This window comes from Lithobates pipiens, unplaced genomic scaffold (assembly GCF_037356315.1).
Source record: "Lithobates pipiens isolate NorthernLeopardFrog02 unplaced genomic scaffold, aLitPip1_a1.2 Scaffold_8, whole genome shotgun sequence".
In the NCBI taxonomy this organism is placed as follows: Eukaryota; Metazoa; Chordata; class Amphibia; order Anura; family Ranidae; genus Lithobates; species Lithobates pipiens.
The window spans coordinates 283,956,350-283,976,120 of record NW_027507903.1 but is presented as its reverse complement, the minus strand read 5'-3'; the positions used below and the strand labels follow the sequence as shown (position 1 = coordinate 283,976,120).

Genomic DNA, 19,771 nt, shown 5'->3' with positions numbered 1-19,771 from the left:
AAGAGGCCCTTGTCCTCATCAACATGGGGACAAGGTGCTTTGGGGTGGGGGGGCCATGTGGCCCCCCTTCCCCAAGGCGCTCCCCCATGTTGAGGGCACGCGGCCTGGTACAGCTCAGGAGGGGGGGGGCGATTTTTTCGGCGTTGGGGTTCCCCTTTAAGTCCATACCAGGTGGCGGGGCCAGCGACGTCTCCTTCGCGGGCCCCACCTACCTGGAGACGCGCTCGAAATCAGTGGACTTTCCTCCACGTGTGTGGGCGAGTCCGTTCATTTTAAAAGTACGTCGGACTTAGTACGCCGTATTAGTCCGCTGAAAAAGTGCCGCGTGTGGGCAAGTAGCCCGTTCGGAAAGTCGGACGGACAGTCCGGCGGGAAGTCCGCCAGACTAAGTCCGCCGGATAGTCGGCTACGTGTGTACGCGGCATTGGAAACCCTGAAACCTATGGCATGCTAATCTGTAAGATTCAACACTGACTAAACCGGACCACAACCCCCCACTGCTTCCTTTTCTTCATCTGCCAAGATTGGCAGCCTCACCATTCAAGGGGAGGCGAGGTTTCCGGGAACTCTGGCTGCACTCCAGTAGGGCTGAAAGCATATGCAGGCTACTCCTTGCACCTGCACTGTATAAATATATTTACTTCACACAGATTTTGTTTTTAAATTATTGATGGATATACTTAAGCACTGATTTCCAATCAACACTGTTATTGTAGGGCTGTGGAAATTAAAGATTAATTCCTCGATTAATTTTTTTGATCGATCAAAATTCTTTTGATCGGTACTCACCTCTCCACCGGCTTCCAGGTCTTCAGGGAGTTCCATCAGAGATCCGGTGACATCACGGACATCGACGTCACTGGACTCCTCCCTTCCCCAAATGCCTCCATCTGCAAATGAAGGGAAGGGGGGAGGAGTCCGATGACTAAGTTCTGATTGAAAGTAACGCGTACGGGGGAGGAGTTATGCATGACATCACCCGCTGCTGCCCTATGGAACTAACACGATTGTCGGTTTTACATGCTGTGTTTTTATCATCTTTATGCAAGTAGTTTCTGTTTGAACACAAAAATGTTATCTTATACTTAAGCTGTAAGCACTTAGATTTTTTCTTTCTATCCATGACCTGGCATCCTTGCTGAGATCTAAGGAGATGTGAGAGAAGTTTATGGTTCGTGTTAACCCTTTTGATACCCACTTGCATGACCACCTGTTTGCACAGGGGTCCATGCCATAAGGTGAGAGTGATTAGTTAGACCGGGGGTGGAGGGATTGTCACTGTGGAAAAAAAAATTACTTACGCCAGTGCAACAGTTTGAATTTAAAATGTATTTGTGTGAACTGTAAAGTTAAGTCATGGATTGTGGAAACTAACTAGGGTCGGGTGATTGTATATAGCGTATACCACATTTACCACTGACTAATGCAGAGTTGCAATGCAAGGAGATCAGCTAAAAGTAGTTGGATCTGTATGTGTGTTATGATCAAAATTAGTCAATTAATCGATTTAAAAATAAATCGATTAATCGAACACGGAAATTTGAATCAGTAACAGCCCTATGTTATTGCAATACTTCAGTTTGGACACATAATGGTGTTGAAATAAATAACACATTTTTCAGCTTATATCTGTCTAAAGTAGAACACCAATTTTCAAAGAATGCCTTAGAAGACATGCATGTCAGACTGTACTAACTTATAGAAAAGACACAACAGCTGTGTCATATTGAAAGCCATTGGGGTTGATTTACTAAAGGAAATAGACTGTGCACTTTGCAAGTGCGGTCCCACTCATTTTCCCCAGAGCTTAGTGAATGTGGTGAAGCTTCACTTTAAAGAATATCCAATCATGTGTATGGAAAATAAACAGTATTTTTGCTTGCACAACTGGATAATGGAAAACAGTATAGCTTCACCACATATGCTCTGGGTAAAATAAGTGCAACTGCACTTGCAAAGTGCACAGTTTATTTGCCTTTAGTAAATCAACCCCAATGACTTTCTATATGACACAGCTGTTCTGTCTTTTCTATAAGTTAGTACAGTCTGACATGCATGTCTTCTAGGGCATTCTTCGAAAATTGCTGTTCTACTTCAGACAGATATAAGCTGAAAAATTTGCTATTTATTTCTGTTCAACAATATTGAATATTACTTTAGGATATAACAGCACATATGTTTAAAATATTTTTGCACAATGATATTTAAATTACATACCTTGACATTTACTCTTCTGTACATATTTGTCTATGTACCTAAATTGTCCATTCATTCATAATAATCATGAGAAATACCTTTAAGAACTGTTCATACAGTTGCTTGATTGTTTTCAGTCTATGGTTCTGCACTATTCTGGCCTGTTGAAAAAGTTTCTGCTGTTGGCGGAACATAGTCTAATATGGAAGGCAAAAGGAAATAAGGGTTTAGACTGATGTAATTGGTAACATTTTAACTACAAGTATGCAGTGAATTTCTTTACAGATGGAAAATCCTTCCTTTATTTTAGCTCTAACAATAAAGACTGTGCAAAGTTTTAACAAAAAATGCCTAGATATCCCTGCACTTCAGTTATAAAGTAGGGTGTGCCTCAGAAGCCCTAACATGGTGTGCCTCTTGGGCTCTATTTTTTAACCCATTCACACCTACCATGTGCAAATTTGTGTTCATGGCTTTTTAGAGTGGGCGGTTGGCTTTTTAGTGATAACAGATGCGGCTAAAAGGAGCAGGAGGGGACTCCCCCCCCCCCTCCCTCCGCCACTCCACCCAGGCCTCCCACCCCCCCCCGGGAAACCCAGGCCATCAGCCGGCACTTTAGTCGCCTAGGCTGAGACCCATAAGTTTTTGGCGAAATGTAAACTGTGTTCAAATCACACATGTGCGGTATCGCCGCGATCGTCAGAGTGAGAGCAATAATTCTAGTGAAAGACCTCCTCTGTAACTCTAACCTGGTAACCATTAATTTTTTTTTTTAAAACGTCGCCTATAGAGATTTTTAGGTACTGTCATTTGTCACCATTCCACAATTTCAAAAGAAATTGGACTAACTTTACTATTTAACTTTCCTTTTGTGATTCTCAACCAGGGTTCCATGGAACCCTAGGATTCCTCCAGAGGTTGCCAGGGGTTCCTTCAGCATTGGGCAATTTCTGTCTCTCAGATAAGTTCCCACTGACACCCCTGATCTTTTTAACTATCTGTAAAGAGGTAATTCTTCCCAATTACTAGAAGTGTAAGGACCATTCTTCCCACTCACCATCACACTAATGTATAATAAGTTGTAGATTTCTAATTTTTAGCAGAGGTTCCCTGAGACCGGAGAACTATTTCAAGGGTTCCTCTGTGATGAGAAAGGCTGCATTAAAGTGTTTTTTTTCCTCCAAAAAAGTGGGTTTGAAAGACCGCTGCGCAAATATCGGGTGACATAAAATATTGCAACGATAACCATTTATTCCATAGGGTCTCTGATAAATATAAATATATATATATATTTGAGGGTTCTAAGTAATTTTCTAGAAAAAAATACAGATTTTTAACCTGTAAGCAACAAATGTCTGAAATAGGCTTAGGCGTGAAAGGCATAAATACAGACTTCAGCAAGAAAGACCAAGTTAGACTTACCGGTAACTTGTTTTCCAGAAGTCTTTCAGGACAGCACCTGAGAGATAGTGACTCCTCCCTCCTCGTTAGGAAACACCTTCTTCCTCCAAACTTTAAAGGGAGGCACCTCCCTACCACACCTCAGTTGTAGAAGAGAACCTCCGGCCCCGGCTGGAACACATAAACATATACGTTAGTCACAGCGTAGCATAATACAATACAATAGGGCGGGATGTTGCTGTCCTGAAAGACTTCTGGAAAACAAGTTACCGGTAAGTCTAACTTGATCTTTCCCAAGGCGTCTTTCAGGACAGCACCTGAGAGGATAACAGAGACTTACCCCTTAGGGCGGGAACAACAGCTTGCAGGACCTTTCTGGCAAACGCTTGATCGCTGGCCGATGTGAGGTCCAATCTATAATGTTTCACAAATGTGTGAAAACTCGACCATGTCGCCGCCTTGCAGATCTGCTCAGGGGTGGCACCAGCTCTCTCTGCCCATGTAGACCCCAGAGCCCTGGTTGAGTGTGCACAAATTCCTGCCGGAGGGGATAACCCTGCTTGGGAATATGCCTCCGAGATAGATAATTTCAGCCATCTAGCTAAAGTAACTTTAGAAGCCTGGAAACCCTTTTTATTTCCTGAAAAAAGTACAAACAGTGAATCTGAATGTCTGAAAGGCTCTGTCCTTTCTAGATAACTCAACAGAGTCCTCCTGACGTCCAACATGTGGAAAAGAGTCTCCTTATCTCCTTTTGGGTTAACGCAAAAGGTTGGAAGTACTATGTCCTGTATACGGTTCTGAACTGAAGCTGCCTTCGGTAAGAACTTTGCATCTGTTCTAAGAATAACTGTCAGGAAAAATGGACAGATACGGTTCTTTAATTGACAGAGCATTTAGCTCACTGATCCTGCGTGCAGAGACAATGACAATCATAAAAACGGTCTTTAATGTGAGAAACCTAAGGGGCGCCTCCTCCAGGGGCTCAAAAGGACCCCTTGTTAGAAACTGTAGGACTACCGACAAATCCCATCTAGGAAAAACGCTGGTCTAGACCTCTTGAGAGCTCTAAAGAATCTGATTACCAGCGGATCTGAGGCCACAGATCTTTCTAAGAACACTGTCAGTGCCGCTTACTGTACCTTCAGGGTACTAACTGCTAGTCCCTTGTCTGCTCCATCTTGTAAAAACTCCAAGATGGAGACAAGGCTCCCTGGCACCTGGGCAGCTGAAAAACACCACGTTTTATAACGCTTCCAAACCTTAGAGTAAATGACCCCTGTAACCCTTTTCCTACTTGCCAAAAGGGTTGAGATCAAACGGCTGGAAAAACCCTTGCTCTTAAGGAGCTGCTCTTCAGAAACCAGGCTGTGAGGGCCAAGCTGGCCACTCCTGGATGGTTTACTGGGCCCTGCAACAACAGATCGTGCCTGAGGGGCAGATGCCAACAAGGCTTGATTGCCAGACTTAGAATGGTCGAAAACCAGGCCCTCTTTGGCCAAAAGGGCGTGATTAGTATAACTGGCACTCTTTCCTTCTGAATTTTTCTTAAAATTAACGGAATTAACTGAAATGGGAGGAAAGCGTAGCAAAGACGGAATTCCCATGGATATGCTAGCGCATCTGTGCCCAGTGACCCATCGCGACTGTCCAGGGAAAAGAACTGGGGAACCTGGGCGTTCTCCTTTGAGGCGAACAGGTCCACCTCTGGTAGCCCCCATTTCCCGGCAATCATTGCGAAGACCTCTGGGTTTAGAGACCGCTTACCGAATATGGTTTCTGCTTAGGAAGCCTGCTAACCTGTTTAGATCCCCTTTTAGGTGGACTGTTGATAGAGACAAATGCTTTTCCGCCCACCGAAGGATCTCCATGGCCAGTACTTGGAGCAACCTGCTTCTTGTACCCCCCTGCCTGTTTAAATAAGCCACCGCCGTGGCATTGTCTGTTAGGATTGATGTATAAAATACCTCTGCGCCAACCAACCAAACAAAGAAAAAGAAAACTGCTGCGTACACTAGAAAAGGGGTTTGCCTACCCCAAAAGTTTTGCCAATTATAGATGATAGTGTCGCGCAGTATGAGACAAGAAAGAAATAGGGAGAAAGAAAAAGGGGAGAAAAAAGAAGGGAAGGGGTGGGGGGAAAAAGCAAATAGGGGGGTAGATAATGGAGCTATAGATGAAAGGTAGTGAAAGAGAACTATATAAATTAATATGGACTTGATATAAAAAATAACCTTTTACCTTATATGTTTCGTAATGAGCTATGTAAATAAATATATAGTAGCAATCATAGGCTAGTATCTGGACAACAGAAATCCATATACGTACACTCTAATAGTAGTACACACAACTGTGCAAAAAATGCAATATAGCGTGCCAAGTGAATGTGCAAAATATAGAACAAATCTAAATATATCAAATACATTAACTAAGAAAAAGTAGTGGCAGCAAAAAAGAAAAAAAAAAAAAATTAAACATGGACTACTAGTTCATACAGTGCATTACATTGTGCAAATACTGCTAGCAGCAAAAAAAGCAGTGCATAGTTTTGTGTAAACGTTGCAAAGTGGCAAAAAGGAAAAATAAAGTGCTAATGATACAACTTGATTAGTCCTGAAATATTAAAAATAGGCGTGCAAAATTCTGCAAAATAAAAGTTCAACTTTGTTTCAAACTTAAGTGTTGGTGTTATCATGCAAACACATCAGTGCAGTGGTTGTTTCTTTCCTCCGTCCAATAAGTGAGAGGATGTGCCCTTACCTCACGGCTGTGAGGTTACAGCCTTATTATAGTGTAGGTGTGTGTATCCTATCGCTCCAGTTCTGCAATCTTAGGATGGGTATACCTCACAAGATATAAAGATGGTAATCCATAGTGTAGTAGTTCAGCAAAACAAATTTTATTTAAGATATAACAACAGGGTACTCACATTATGGAGCACTCATATACAGCGGTGTATGAATAAAAACGAGCGGTGCACTCCAGCACTCCATTGTCTGTTAGGACCTGAACATGATGGGACTTATGCTCCTGAACAAACAACTCCAGAGCCAAGGCAATCGCCTTGAGCTCCCTCCAGTTTGAGGACCTTACTGCCTCCTCTTTGGCCCAGGATCCCTGAGTAAAACGTGTTCCTAGGTGGGCTCCCCACCCCCAGAAACTGGCGTCGGTTGTTAGTCTTTTCTCGACTGGAAAGGCCCAGACTAACCCCTCTGATAGGACATCCTGTCTTTTCCACCACCATAGGGACCTTTTCACCTGGGTTGGCACTCTTACCTCTGCCTCTAGGGATGCCACTGTGTGATCCCAAGATCTTAGAAGAAAAGCCTGCAGACACCTGAAATGCAGCCTTGCCCACTGGACTGCCGGCATTGTTGAGGTTAGAACCCCCAAAGCTGACATAACCTGTCTTACCGTCAGATTTTGACTGGTCCGCAGTAAAGACACTGCACTGGAAATCCTGTCCTTTTAGTCTAAGGGAAGGAAGATCTTTTGATCCACTGAATTTATTAGATCCCCTAAAAACCGAATCTCCTGGGATGGGTTTAGGGAAGACTTTTGGAGGTTCAAAATCCACCCCAGAGCCTCTAGATGGCTGCGAGCTTTGCCCAGATTGATCTGCAATTCTTCGCTGGATGGGGCGAAAAACAGCAGATCGTCTAAAAAAGGAATAACTGTGATTCCCTGAAGTTGCAGCGGAGCTAAAGCTTCTGCCATCACTTTGGTAAAAATCCGGGGGGGGGGGGGGGGATGATGACAGACCGAAGGGTAAGGCCCTGAACTGGAAATGATGAACCACAACCCCCAACCTCACCGCCAGCCTGAGGAACCTCTGAGACTGGGGCGAGAACGGAACATGCAGGTATGCATCCTTTAAATCCACTGACGCCATAAAACATCCTGGCGTCAGTAGATTCCTGACTGAGAAAACTGAGTCCATCTTGAACCTTCTGTACCTGAAGGACTAGTTTAAAGGTTTTAGGTTGAGAATCAACCGAAATTTTTCTGTCGGTTTTTTTACTAGGAAAACATGCGAATAAAACCCCTCCTGCTGCTCTTGCAGGGGCACCTGTACTACTACACCCTGCTGTATCAGTTCCTCGAGAGAGGACTTTATGGCTAGGGCCATTAACGAGTCCTGCGGGTGTTTGTAATCAAGAACCTTCTTGGGGGGTTGTTGGCAAACTCGAGTGTGTAACCCTGCGAGAGAGTGGTCAGAATAAACTGATTTGAAGTTATCCCTGGCCACTGCGGAAGAAATTCTTGTAGTCTTCCGCCCACCCGCAGAGACGAGTCATTGGGATTTTTCGGCCTGTGTAGGAGGTCGGAAGAGAATTCCGCCTCTACCTTTCGGCTTCGGGGCGGACCAATTTTTCCTTCTCCCCTGCAACTTGCTGTCTTGATCCTGAGTTTTTTGAGGTTGAAAAAGACGTTTTGGTAGCTGTTTTTTCTTTTTGACCGGGAAGGATCTCTTTTTATCGGCTGTCCTGTCAAGAATATTATCGAGGTCAGGGCCGAAGAGAAGGTCACCCGAGAAGGGTAACCCACACAGCTTGTTCTTTGATGCCGAATCACCGGGCCAGGTTTTAAGCCATAAGGCTCTTCTTGCAGCAATAGTTAGAGCTGCTGACCTGGCTGACATCTTAATTGCCTCAGCTGAGGCGTCTGCAATATAAGCGACTGCCGCAGTCAGGGTAGGAAAAGAATCTAAGATTTCCTGTTTGGGGGAATCTGCAGCTATATGCGACTTTAGCTGGTTGATCCAGTATTCTAAATTCCTGGCTACACAAGTTGTGGCCATTTCTGGCTTTAAATTGCTCATAACTGATTGCCATGATCTCTTGAGCAAAAGATCCATGCGTTTGTCCATCGGATCCTTTAAAACTCCCATGTCTTCGAAGGACAGATCCGTGGACCTTGAAACCTGGGAGAAGGTGGCATCCAGTCTGGGCACCTTGTTCCACACTGCTGCAGGGTCCTCCTCGAAAGGAAAACGCCTCTTGTGGGCTTTGGATAAAAGGGATTTCTCTCTGGATCCTGCCATTCTTTCCTAATGGCCTCAGAGATGACCGGATGAACTGGGAACGTTCGGCCCTTAGGCTCGTCCAACCCAGCATACATGCGGTCATGGAGTGATAATTCCTTTCTTTCCTCACTTAAACCAAGCGTAGCATGAATAGCTTTAAGGAGCCCATCTACCTCTTCAAGGGACAGTTTGAATTTAGAGGGGACCACCTCAGTCTCCTCCAACTCCTCTTTTCCGAATCCTTAACGGAAGAGCAGTGGACTGCTTTTCCCTATCTGAAGGGTCCTCAGGCAGAGATTCCAACACTGGGATAGAGAACAACCCCTGGAAAGACTCTGAAGTGGAAGGCTGACTAGCAGCCGGGTTTACTAGTGAGTCACGAAAATTCTGAATCGTGGCGTATAGCTCCTTCTTTACAGAGGCAACCAGATCCTCACATACACAGGCTGATTCCTCTTTAACCAAAGAAGTAATGCAGGCACTGCATAAGGTTTTCTTCCAATTTTCTCCCAGCTTGGCCCTGCAAGAAGGGCATCTCTTCTTTGGGTCAGAGCTCTTAGCCTATGAAGAAAAAGACAAAAAAGGGAAAAAAAACAGGGGACCCTTAGTGAAACCCAGTCTCAGCCTTGATAGGGATCACCACACAGGTGCACTGAGAAGAAACCAGTCAGCCTCCAGTGCCCAGACAGGCCCCTTGCCACCAGGGGGGAAAGAAAAAAAGAGAGAGAGACCAAAAGCCAGGAAATGGGAGAAAAAGGCAGACTTTAACCGCTGCCTCCTACCTGGACTTTGCTGGTGCCTGTGCCTGTCCCCACTGCTGCAGACGCTGATTCTTCCATAGCAGGTGTGCAGAATTCCATTTGTGGCTTCACACGCCGCCTCCGGACTCCCATAATGCATCTGCACCGGACCGGAAGCGGAAATAGGCACCGGCTCCTGTCCTCCCTCCTCTCCCCTGCGTCCACGCCGGAAACAGCGTTTTCGCCGACCCAGTGACCCGCTCTGTCTGCCTACGGACGTGCGGGCGACTGAATCTTCGGCTCTCTCCGAGCAACAAGAGGGGAAGAGGAGCCCGCTTGCTACCGCTGCCGAGGCCTGGGTAGGTCTGGAGGACAGCGGGTCCCTAAGGAGGAAAAAAAGGGAAGGAAGCCCTGTCCCTCAGGAACACCCAAGAGATCTTGACTCCCTCCCAAAAGATGTTCCCTCCGGGCCGGAGGAAACACAATAACTGAGGTGTGGTAGGGAGGTGCCTCCCTTTAAAGTTTGGAGGAAGAAGGTGTTTCCTAACGAGGAGGGAGGAGTCACTATCTCTCAGGTGCTGTCCTGAAAGACGTCTTGGGAAAGTGGCTTGCACCCGCACTTTTGGTCAGTCATGCCGCCAATCATATATACAGACCGATAGTGAGACTCAAGAGGGAACATCCTAGAGTTGGAACAGGTGGAATATAGGGCGCGCTGGGTAAAGGTAGACCCTCTTAAGGGTAAAGATCCACAATGTGGCCCAGGCAGGAAATGGAATCGGCAGGCAGATGTCTGTACAGCACTTCAGTAGAGGGAAGCACACGCTGGTAAAAGCAGAACACAAAGAAGGTGCTTCTAATGCCGCATACACACGATCAGACTATCCGGCGGACTTAGTCTGGTGGACAAACTGCCGGAAAGACTTTCCGAACGAGCGGACCTGCCCACACACCGCCGGACTACGGCGGGAGTCCGCCGTACTTTTGAAATGAAGTACCTTGCCCACACACGGAGGAACGTCCATTCATTTTGAATGTGGCTCCAGGTAGCCAGGACTAGCGCAGGGGGTCAATTTTGCCACCTCCATGGGCGAGATTGACACCTGGTATGCACTTAAAGGGGAAGCCCTATGCCGAAAAAACGGCGTGGGGTCCCCCCAAGGTCCATACTTATCAGACCCTTATCCGAGCATGCAGCCCGGTCGGCCGTACCAGGCCACATGCCCTCAACATGGGGGGGTGCTTTGGGGAAGGGGGGGCCAAAGCCCAACACCACACAACGCGTCCCTGTCATTGCGGCCAGAGAGATCGTTGAGTCAACATCTCAAGGAAGAAGAAGAAGAACAGAAGAAGAGAAGGCGACGGCGGCGACAGAAGACCGGGCCACAGAAGATAGCGGAGGAGTCTGGCGAGAAGACCCCCAAGACGGAAGAAGACCACCGGAGCTGTGCAATAAATTATTTTAAAAAGATGTGTTGTGGTTTTTTTTTTTCACCAGGTGAATGGGTAGGGGTACATGGTACCCCAATACTCATTCACATAGGGTGGGGGGCCGGTATCTGGGGGCCCCCGGAACATGGGGACAAGGTGCTTTGGGGTGGGGGGGCCGCAGGGCCCCCCTTTCCCAAGGCACCCCCCATGTTGAGGGCACGGGGCCTGGTACAGCTCAGGAGGGGGGACGCTCGCTCATCCCCACCCTCTTTCCTGACCGTCCGGGCTGCGTGCTCGGATAAGGGTCTGATATGGACCTGGGGGGGACCCCCACGCAGTTTTTTCAGCGTAGGGCTTCCCCTTTAAGTCCATACCAGGTGACAGGACAGCGAGGTGTCAATCTCGTCCATGGAGGCGGCGACATTGACCTCCTGCGCTAGTCCCGGAGGACTGGAGCCACGTTCAAAATAAACAGACTTTTCTCCGTGTAAGCAAGTCCGTTCATTTCAAACGTCAGGCGGACTAGCGCACAGACGGCCGGATTGTCCGTCTGACAATTTTTGAGTCAAAACTACTTTCTAAGTCCGCCGGACTTTTGGGGAAAAAAAGTCTGCCGGAGCCCACACATGGGCGGATTGTCCAGCGGGTCTGATTGTGTGTACGCAAGACTTCAATTGCCCATAGAAGAATAAAAATGCTTACAAGAGATAAAGAGTAAACCGTCTCATCAATATGCATAGGACGTCCAGTCCAGCGGGTTTCCTATAGGATGTAGCAGTCACAGCATGTACTCCAGCTGGCCAGCGGTGAGGAGCTGTGTTTCAGAGTATTTAAAAAATAACCAGACATGTACCCTATAACAGACCCTATATTGCATGGATTATTGGTGTGACCTGTGATGTGTTTCAGAGTATTTAAAAAATGACCAGACATGTACCCTATATTGCATGGATTATTGGTGTGACGTTTTAAACTGTGTCAGATGTTTTGGTATTGTAACCAACTGTGGATTCATTGGAAACTGTCATATAGAATGGCTCAATGAGTTTATGAACCACTTAACAACCGAACCATAGACGAATGACGGCTACAGGGCAGTTGCTCAACTCTGGGAGGCCGTCATATGACGTCCTCCCAGAATTCCGCCCTTACGCACACTCAAGAGCATCCGACGGATCACGGTAAACGCCCACTCATCGTGGCCATTTACCACGTGATCACTCCATCAAATGACGGAGCGATCACTTGTAAACAAACCGGTGTCATGTTATGACGCCGGTCCCTCCCCTCTCTGTACCGATCGGTACAGTGAGAGGGGAGAGATCGGTGTCAGCAGTGCTGTGGGCTGGATCTGCAGTGCCCACAGCGCTGCTCACCAACAATTAACCCTACAATGCCCTGCCAATACTCTGCAATACCCAGCAATGCCCTGCCAATACCCAGCAATTCTCTGCAATACCCTGCAATAATCTGCAATAGCCTGCAATACCCTGCCAATACTCTGCCATAAATTGCAATACCCGGTGATACCCTGCAATACCCAGCCATACTCGGTGATACCCTGCAATACCCAGCCATACTCGGTGATACCCAGCCATGCTCAGCCATGCTTGGCCTCTGTATGTGGCCAGGCTGTGGAAGTCTCACACATGTGGTATCCCCGTACTCAGGAGGAGTAGGAGAATCTATTTTGGGGTGTCATTTTTGGTATGTACATGCTATGTGTTAGAAATATTGTACAAATGGACAACTTTGTGTTAAAAAAAAAAATACATTTTAACCACTTTCCGCCCGCCGGCCGTCATGATGTCCTTGACTTTGTGCGGGTATATCTGAATGATGCCTGTAGCTACAGGCATCATTCAGATATCAGCTTTTACAGCCGGCGATTCCCTACATCATAAGAATGATCATAGCGGCTGTTCCGCTGCTTGATTGTTCTTACAGGAGGCGAGAGGGGACGTCCCCCTCCCCTCCCGCCACCCTCCGGTGCTTCTACCGAATCGCCAATACGATCAAAGCCAGAATCGTTTTTTTTTTTATTATTTCAGGCTTCCCAGCCTAGAGGTGAGATGTGGGGTCTTATTGACCCAATATCTCACTGTAAAGAGGACCTGTCATGCCATATTCCTATTACAAGGGATGTTTACATTCCTTGTAATAGGAATAAAAGTGATCAAAAAATTTATTTTTGGGGAAAAAAGTGTCAAACTAAAATAAATAAAGTAAAATGAATACAATAAAAAAAAAAATAATAATAATAATAATTTTAAAGAGCCCCTGTCCACATGTGCTCGCATGCAGAAGCGAACGCATACGTAAGTCCCGCCCACATATGAAAACGGTGTTCACACCACACATGTGAGGTATCGCTGCGAACATTAGAGCGAGAACAATAATTTTGGCCCTAGACCTCCTCTGTAACTCAAAACATGTAACCAGTAAAAAAATTTAAAGCGTCGCCTATGGGGATATTTAATTAGCGATGTTTGGCGCCATTCCACGAGCATCTGCAATTTTGAAGGGTGACATGTTAGGTATCTATTTACTCGGCGTAACTTCATCTTTCACATTATGCAAAAACATTGGGCTAACTTTACTGTTTTTTTTTTTTAAAGCACAAAACTGATTTTTTTTCCCCAAAAAAACACGTTTGAAAAATTGCTGTGCAAATATTATGTGAGATAAAAAGCAACCACCATTGTATTCTCTAGGGTCTTTGCTAAAAAAACATATATAATGTTTTGGGGTTCTATGTAATTTTCTAGCAAATAAATGTTGATTTTTACACGTAGGAGAGAAATGTCAGAATTGGCCTGGGTGCTCCAGAAAGCCTAATGGTACTCCCTGCATGTTGGGCCTCTGTATGTGGCCACACTGTGTAAAAAAAAGTCTCACACATGTGGTATCGCCATACTCGGGAGTAATAGCAGAATGTGTTTTGGGGTGTAATTTGTGGTATGCATATGCATATAACCTGATAATATGACAATTTTGTGAAAAAAAACCTTCATTTTGCAAAGAATTGTGGGAAAAAAATGAAAACTTCAAAAAACTCATCATGCCTCCTACTAAATACCTTGGAATGTCTTGTTTCTAAAAAGGGGTCATTTGGGGGTACTTTCCTGGCTTGTTAGGGTCTCAAGAAACGAGATAAGCCGTCAGTACTTCAGGTGTGATCAATTTTCAGATATTGGCACCATAGCTTGTGGACTCTAACGTACTAGTACGTCCCTCCCCGTAGGGCGGGGGGCGTGACAGCAACAATCACTCCCCTTCCCCCGTGGCAGGTGGGTTTATTAGAGGAGCGATCAGTCTCCAGGGCGAGACCAATGATTTATGGTCTGGCCCTGGCGATCGCTCCCAATGAATGAAAACCTTCCCCTACCTGTGTAAGTGTAAACACAGGCAGAAGGAAGTGATGTCACCTCTTCTCGTGGAGTCTTTTGGATTCCAACAAGAGAGGAGACATCTAAACGTGAATTGCACCAACAACACACTAACACCAGCACACATAGTTACACTTTCCACCTCCCTGATCACCCCCAGTTAACCCCTTCACTCCCTGTCACTGTGTCACCAATTGCAGTTTTCAGATTTTTCACTGATCACTGCATTGGTGTCATTTGTGACTTCAATAACTGTTAGGTCTAGGTTACCCCCCCCAAACTCCCCTAATAAAGGTTTAACCCCTTGATCACCCCCCAGGTAACCCTTTCACCCCCTGTCGCCAGCGTCACTAATTGACCACCGTATTTGTCACTGGTGACACTAATTAGCCAGTTAGGTGATTAGTTTCACCATCAGGTTTTTATAGCCTTGGGTACCCCAATATATACTACCTAATAAAGGTTTTAACCCCCTGATTAACCCTTTCACCCCATTGGCAGTGTCACTAATTGATCGCCGTATTTGTGTTACTGGTGACGCTAATTAGTCAGTTAGGTGATTAGTTATACCGTCAGGTTTTTATAGCCTCAGGTATCCCCATATTATCTATTAAAGGTTTTAACCCCCGATTGCCCCCTAGTTAACCCTTTCACCCTGTCACCAGTGATCAGCGTATTAGTGTTACAGGTGATGCTGGTTAGTTTGCTTTTTATAGCATCAGGGCACCCGCCGTAAATTAGCCAATAAAGGTTTAACCCCGATCACCCGGTGGGTGATATAAGTTAGGTTTTAGCATCAAATAGGGTCTGCGTCGACCCAGGCAGCGTCAGATTAGTGCCAGTAGCGCTAACACCCACGCAACATACACCTCCCTTAGTAGTATAGAGTCTGAACGGATCTATATCTGATCAGATCTACAGATCCGGCTTCAAGAAAATGGCCGCCAGTGTTCTGAATAGGGAATCACCGGGAAAATGGCAGTTTAAAGCCCAGAAGCATGCTGTCCTTTGCCCACACTGAAAATGGCCGTCAGCCAGCGCCATGAGAGACAGAAAAAAACATGTGGCAGAGACACAGCGCTGCACCGACACAGGGGCAAACTTCACAGGCACCTCCCGGGAGTTTAGCACTCAGGATCCAGGCACCCCCAGACAGCCAGAACCCAGGTGAGAGTCCAGGGGCACACACACACCGCTCAGTATCCATGCACAGCCCCCCCCCCCGTGAGGGGGGAAGGAGGGGACATAGGGACAGGGGAGAGAAGAGAGGGGGTGAGGGGGCCCCCGAATCGACCTCACTGGGAATGCCCAGCTGCTCAACCCTGCCGAGACCGGGAGAGCTGTACTTACCAGTCCTGAAGAGCTGGGAGACATTCCATTGTAGCCAACTCCTGATCAGTACAGGAAAGATTACTGGCCTGGCATACTGTGACGCAGACATCATTAGCCCGGTCATATATATGCCCCGGAGCATAAAAGCTCACCGACCACCTCTGGAGCTGAGGTATGTTGTGGCCTGCCGAGCCATAGCTGTGACTTGCACACGCTCGATGGCCGGACTGGGGAGACTACAAGGATAAGTGAACCAGCCTGTTACCCAGCCGGGTGTTGATAGAAGATCACAGGATCATTCATCTTGCGCAAAAAGCCAAGCTTCTACATAAAAAAAACACATGGACCTATGGGCCCGCAGGGTTCCTAGGTCTATCTCCCTCACTAGGCAAAATAAAACTGAGGCTGCTAGGGCAGAGTGTGGGGATTGTAGCCGAAGGGACCACCCCCCTGGGTGGAACTAAGAGTTCTGTAGTGTTGTATTACAACTTTGCCTAGTATCTCCTAGTGATAGGGCTAACAACCCACTTTGTTACAGAGAGGAGCTGTGTCGGTCGGTGAATATAAGAGAAAAGTGTCTGTTTATTTATTTCAATTGGCTTTGCTGAATGCCTTTCTGCTATACAAAGCTTCAGGACGAACTGGATCCTTCCTTAGATTCCAGGAAGAGGTCATCAGAGCCCTTCTGTTTCCAGACGGTGGTTTGGCCCAACTTCCCACTGCAAATGCAGTAAGCTGGCTGCATGAGAGGCATTTTCCATATGCCATCCCTGGTAACCCTACCCAAAGAGCCCCCCAAAGAAAATGTTGTGTTTGTAGAAAGCGCAGATATAGGCGTGACACCAGCTATTTTTGTCCCTCCTGTCCTGTCCATCCTGGTCTTTGCATTGGTGAATGTTTTGAACGCTACCACTCACTAGTGGAGTTTTAGCGTAGGGTACCGCACTGCACAGACTATCTCTCTATTGTTCTGCTCTTTTTACTGTATTCTACAATGCAATGTTTTATTGTTACTATGTTTTATCATGTTTGCTTTTCGGGTATTCTTTTATACTTTACTGTTTACTGTGTTTTACTGTTAACCATTTTTTCGTTTTCAGGTACGCCATTCAGAACGGGTTTATTTATCTTAACAGCAACAGCGTTTGCTCCCACGATATGTAAAGCTGTGACTCAAGTGCTGTCGGAGGTGATTTCACCACCACAGTTAAAAAAAAAAAAAAAGCATATATGCCGAAGCATGGGGGCAGTGGTGAAGGAGTGGTTTGCTCCTAACATTAGGGGCGGATGTCCCCATGGTTTGGCATATATATTTTAGCCACAAATTGCGTTAAAAAATGTTTTGTTTTTACTATGTTTTATTGTATTTGCTTTGCAGGTGTGGTAAGTCTTACTGTTATACTGTAATGTTTTATTGTTAAACATCATTTGCTTAGCAAGTATGCCATTCAGCTGCAGCACTGATTTATTTATCTTGACAGCAACAGCGTTTGCTCCCACGATACGTAAATCAGCAACTCCAGCGCTGTAGGACGTGATTTCACCACCACAGTTAAAAGAAAATCGTGCATGTATGCCCATCATTAGAAGTGGATGGATGAAGGAGTGGTATTCTAATGGTGGGCATTCCCACCAATCAGTCTCTTTTTTTGTTCAGCCCACAGGCTGCATGAAAAAAAGAACATTACAATGTATACCCAACAAGGACCAGCAACGTACTGGTATGTTGCTGGACTTTGAGTGGTTATACCAGAATGATGCCTGCAGGTTTAGGTATCATCTTGGTATTATTCTTTTCAGCCAACGGTCGACTTTCATGTAAAAGCAATCCTAGCGGCTAACTAGCCTCTAGACTGCTTTTATAAGCAGTGGGGTGGAACATCCCCCCCCCCCTTCCATGGTTTTCTCTGGCTCTCTTGTCCCAACAAGGAACCCAAGACTGCAGCCGGTGGTTCCGCCAGCTGACCATAGAGCTGATCAGAGACCAGAACGGCTCCAATCATCTCTATAGCCTAAGAAACCAGGAAGCTATGAGCATTTCATGATTTAGGTTTCGCCGGATATAAACAGCGCCATTGGGAAATTGGCAAAGCATTTTATCACACCGATCTTGGTATGGTCAGATGCTTTGAGGGCAGAGGAGAGATCTAGGCTCTAATATACCCCAATTAGAAAAAAAAAAAAAAGAGGAGTACCTGTCACTACCTATTGCTATCATAGGGGATATTTATATTCCCTGAGATAACAATAAAAATGATAAAAAAAATTAAAGGAACAGTTTAAAAATATAATAAAAAAGCAAAATAAATAATAAAAAAAGAAAAGTGCACCCCTGTCCCCCCGTGCTCACACGCAAAGGCGAATGCAAGCATCGGTCTGGTGTCATATGTAAACAGCAATTGCACCACGCAAAGGTCAGATCGAGGGCAGTCATTTTAGCAGTAGACCTCCTCTATAAATCTAAAATGGTAACCTGTAAAGGCTTTTAAAAATGTATGCAGTTGGTCGCCGCTGCACGTTTGTGTGCAATTTTAAAGTGTGTCGTGTTTGATATTCATGTTCTCGGCATAAGATCATCTTTTTTATTTCATCAAACATTTGGGCAATATAGTGGGTTTTAGTGCATTAAAATTAAAAAAAGTGTTTTTTTTCCACAAAAAATTGCGTTTTGAAAAATCTCTGCACAAATACTGTGTGAAGAAAAAAATTGCAACACCCACCATTTTAATCTTTGGGGCCTTTGCTTTAAAAAAATATATATATAATGTTTGGGGGTTCAAAGTAATTTTCTTGCAAAAAAAAATATTTTTTCATGTTCTATTTGCTGATAGGCATTTTGAGTCCATGGAATATTTTATATTTTGCCACAAGTTTGGGGAAAATTACACTTTTTTTTTTTTTGCACAAAGTTGTCACTAAATGATATATTGTTCAAACATGGCATGGTCATATGTGGAATTACACCCCAAAATATATTCTGCTTCTCCTGAGTGCGGGGATACCTCATGTGTGAGACTTTTTGGGAGCCTAGCCGTGTACAGGACCCCGAAAACCAATCACTGCCCTCAGGCTTTCTAAGGGCGTACATTTTTTATTTCACTCCTCACTACCTATCACAGTTTTGAAGGCCATAAAATGGCAAGATAGCACAAAACCACCCCAAATGACCCCATTTTGGAAAGAAGACATTCCAAGCTATTTGCTGATAGGCATGTTGGGTCCATGGAATATTTTATATTTTGCCACAAGTTGCAGGAACATAAATTTTTTATTTTTTGCGCAAAGTTGTCACTAAATGATCTATTGCTCAAACATACCATGGGCATATGTGGAATTGCACCCCAAAATACATTCTGCTGCTTCTCCTGAGTATGGGGATACCACAGGTGTGAGACTTTTTTGGAGCCTAGCCACGTACAGGACCCCAAAAACCAACCAAGTACGTTGTTTCCGGCAATAGATATGTGGTGGGCGGTCTTTAACCACCTCAATACAGTGCACTTACACCCCCTTCCTGACCAGACCAATTTTCAGCTTTCAGCGCTCTCACAGTATGAATGACAATTACTCAGTCATGCAACACTGTACCCATATGAAAACTGCGTCCTTTTTTCCACACAAATAGAGCTTTCTTTTAGTGGTATTTAATCACTAGTGGGTTTTTTATTTTTTGTGCTATAAATAAAAAAAACTGGGGGGGCGTGGCTTGGTGCCGGGACGAGATGGCCGCGTTCTAAAACAGCTCCGTCCGCGGGAGTCCTCAAGCCCTTTATCTCGCAGCCTACCTTTCGCTCACGATGGGGAAATCAAGGGGACAAGGCTCCCAGTCCCGTTCTAGATCCCCGAGAGGATCCGACGCTCCGATCGGCCGCGGCATCCCGGAACTCTTTCGGCCCCGCTCACGAGAGGCCGAGGCCTCACTTCAGGCCTACGCAGAGGAGCCTTCTCCCAGCAGAAGCCCACCGCCCACCGCGCGCTCACACACGGCGGAAAGTCCACCGGGCAGAAACACCCTCACCATGGCTGACCTTAGGGATGTGGCTGCGGACATCAAAAACTCGCTGACAGCGGTAATCACAGATCTCAGAAGAGACATCCATGCCATGCATGCCCGAGTGGCGGAAGTAGAGGAAACAACAGCCTGCCATGACACCGCCATATTGCAGCTCCAGCAATCCTCCCTATCATACAACACACAGTTGAGGGATGTCAATCGTTACATAGAGGACCTGGACAACAGAGGACGCCGTCACAAC

General features: G+C 45.8%; 1 protein-coding gene across 1 annotated transcript in view; it reads right to left on the bottom strand.

The window, feature by feature from the left end:
* The window catches only part of SYCP3 (synaptonemal complex protein 3), a 120,078-nt gene that overhangs the window by 21,103 nt on the left and 79,204 nt on the right, over window positions 1-19,771 (bottom strand). The window contains exon 7 of the mRNA XM_077472217.1: window positions 2,295-2,393. Coding sequence (XP_077328343.1) covers window positions 2,295-2,393 — 99 coding nt within the window. The remainder of the gene's footprint in view (window positions 1-2,294; window positions 2,394-19,771) is intronic.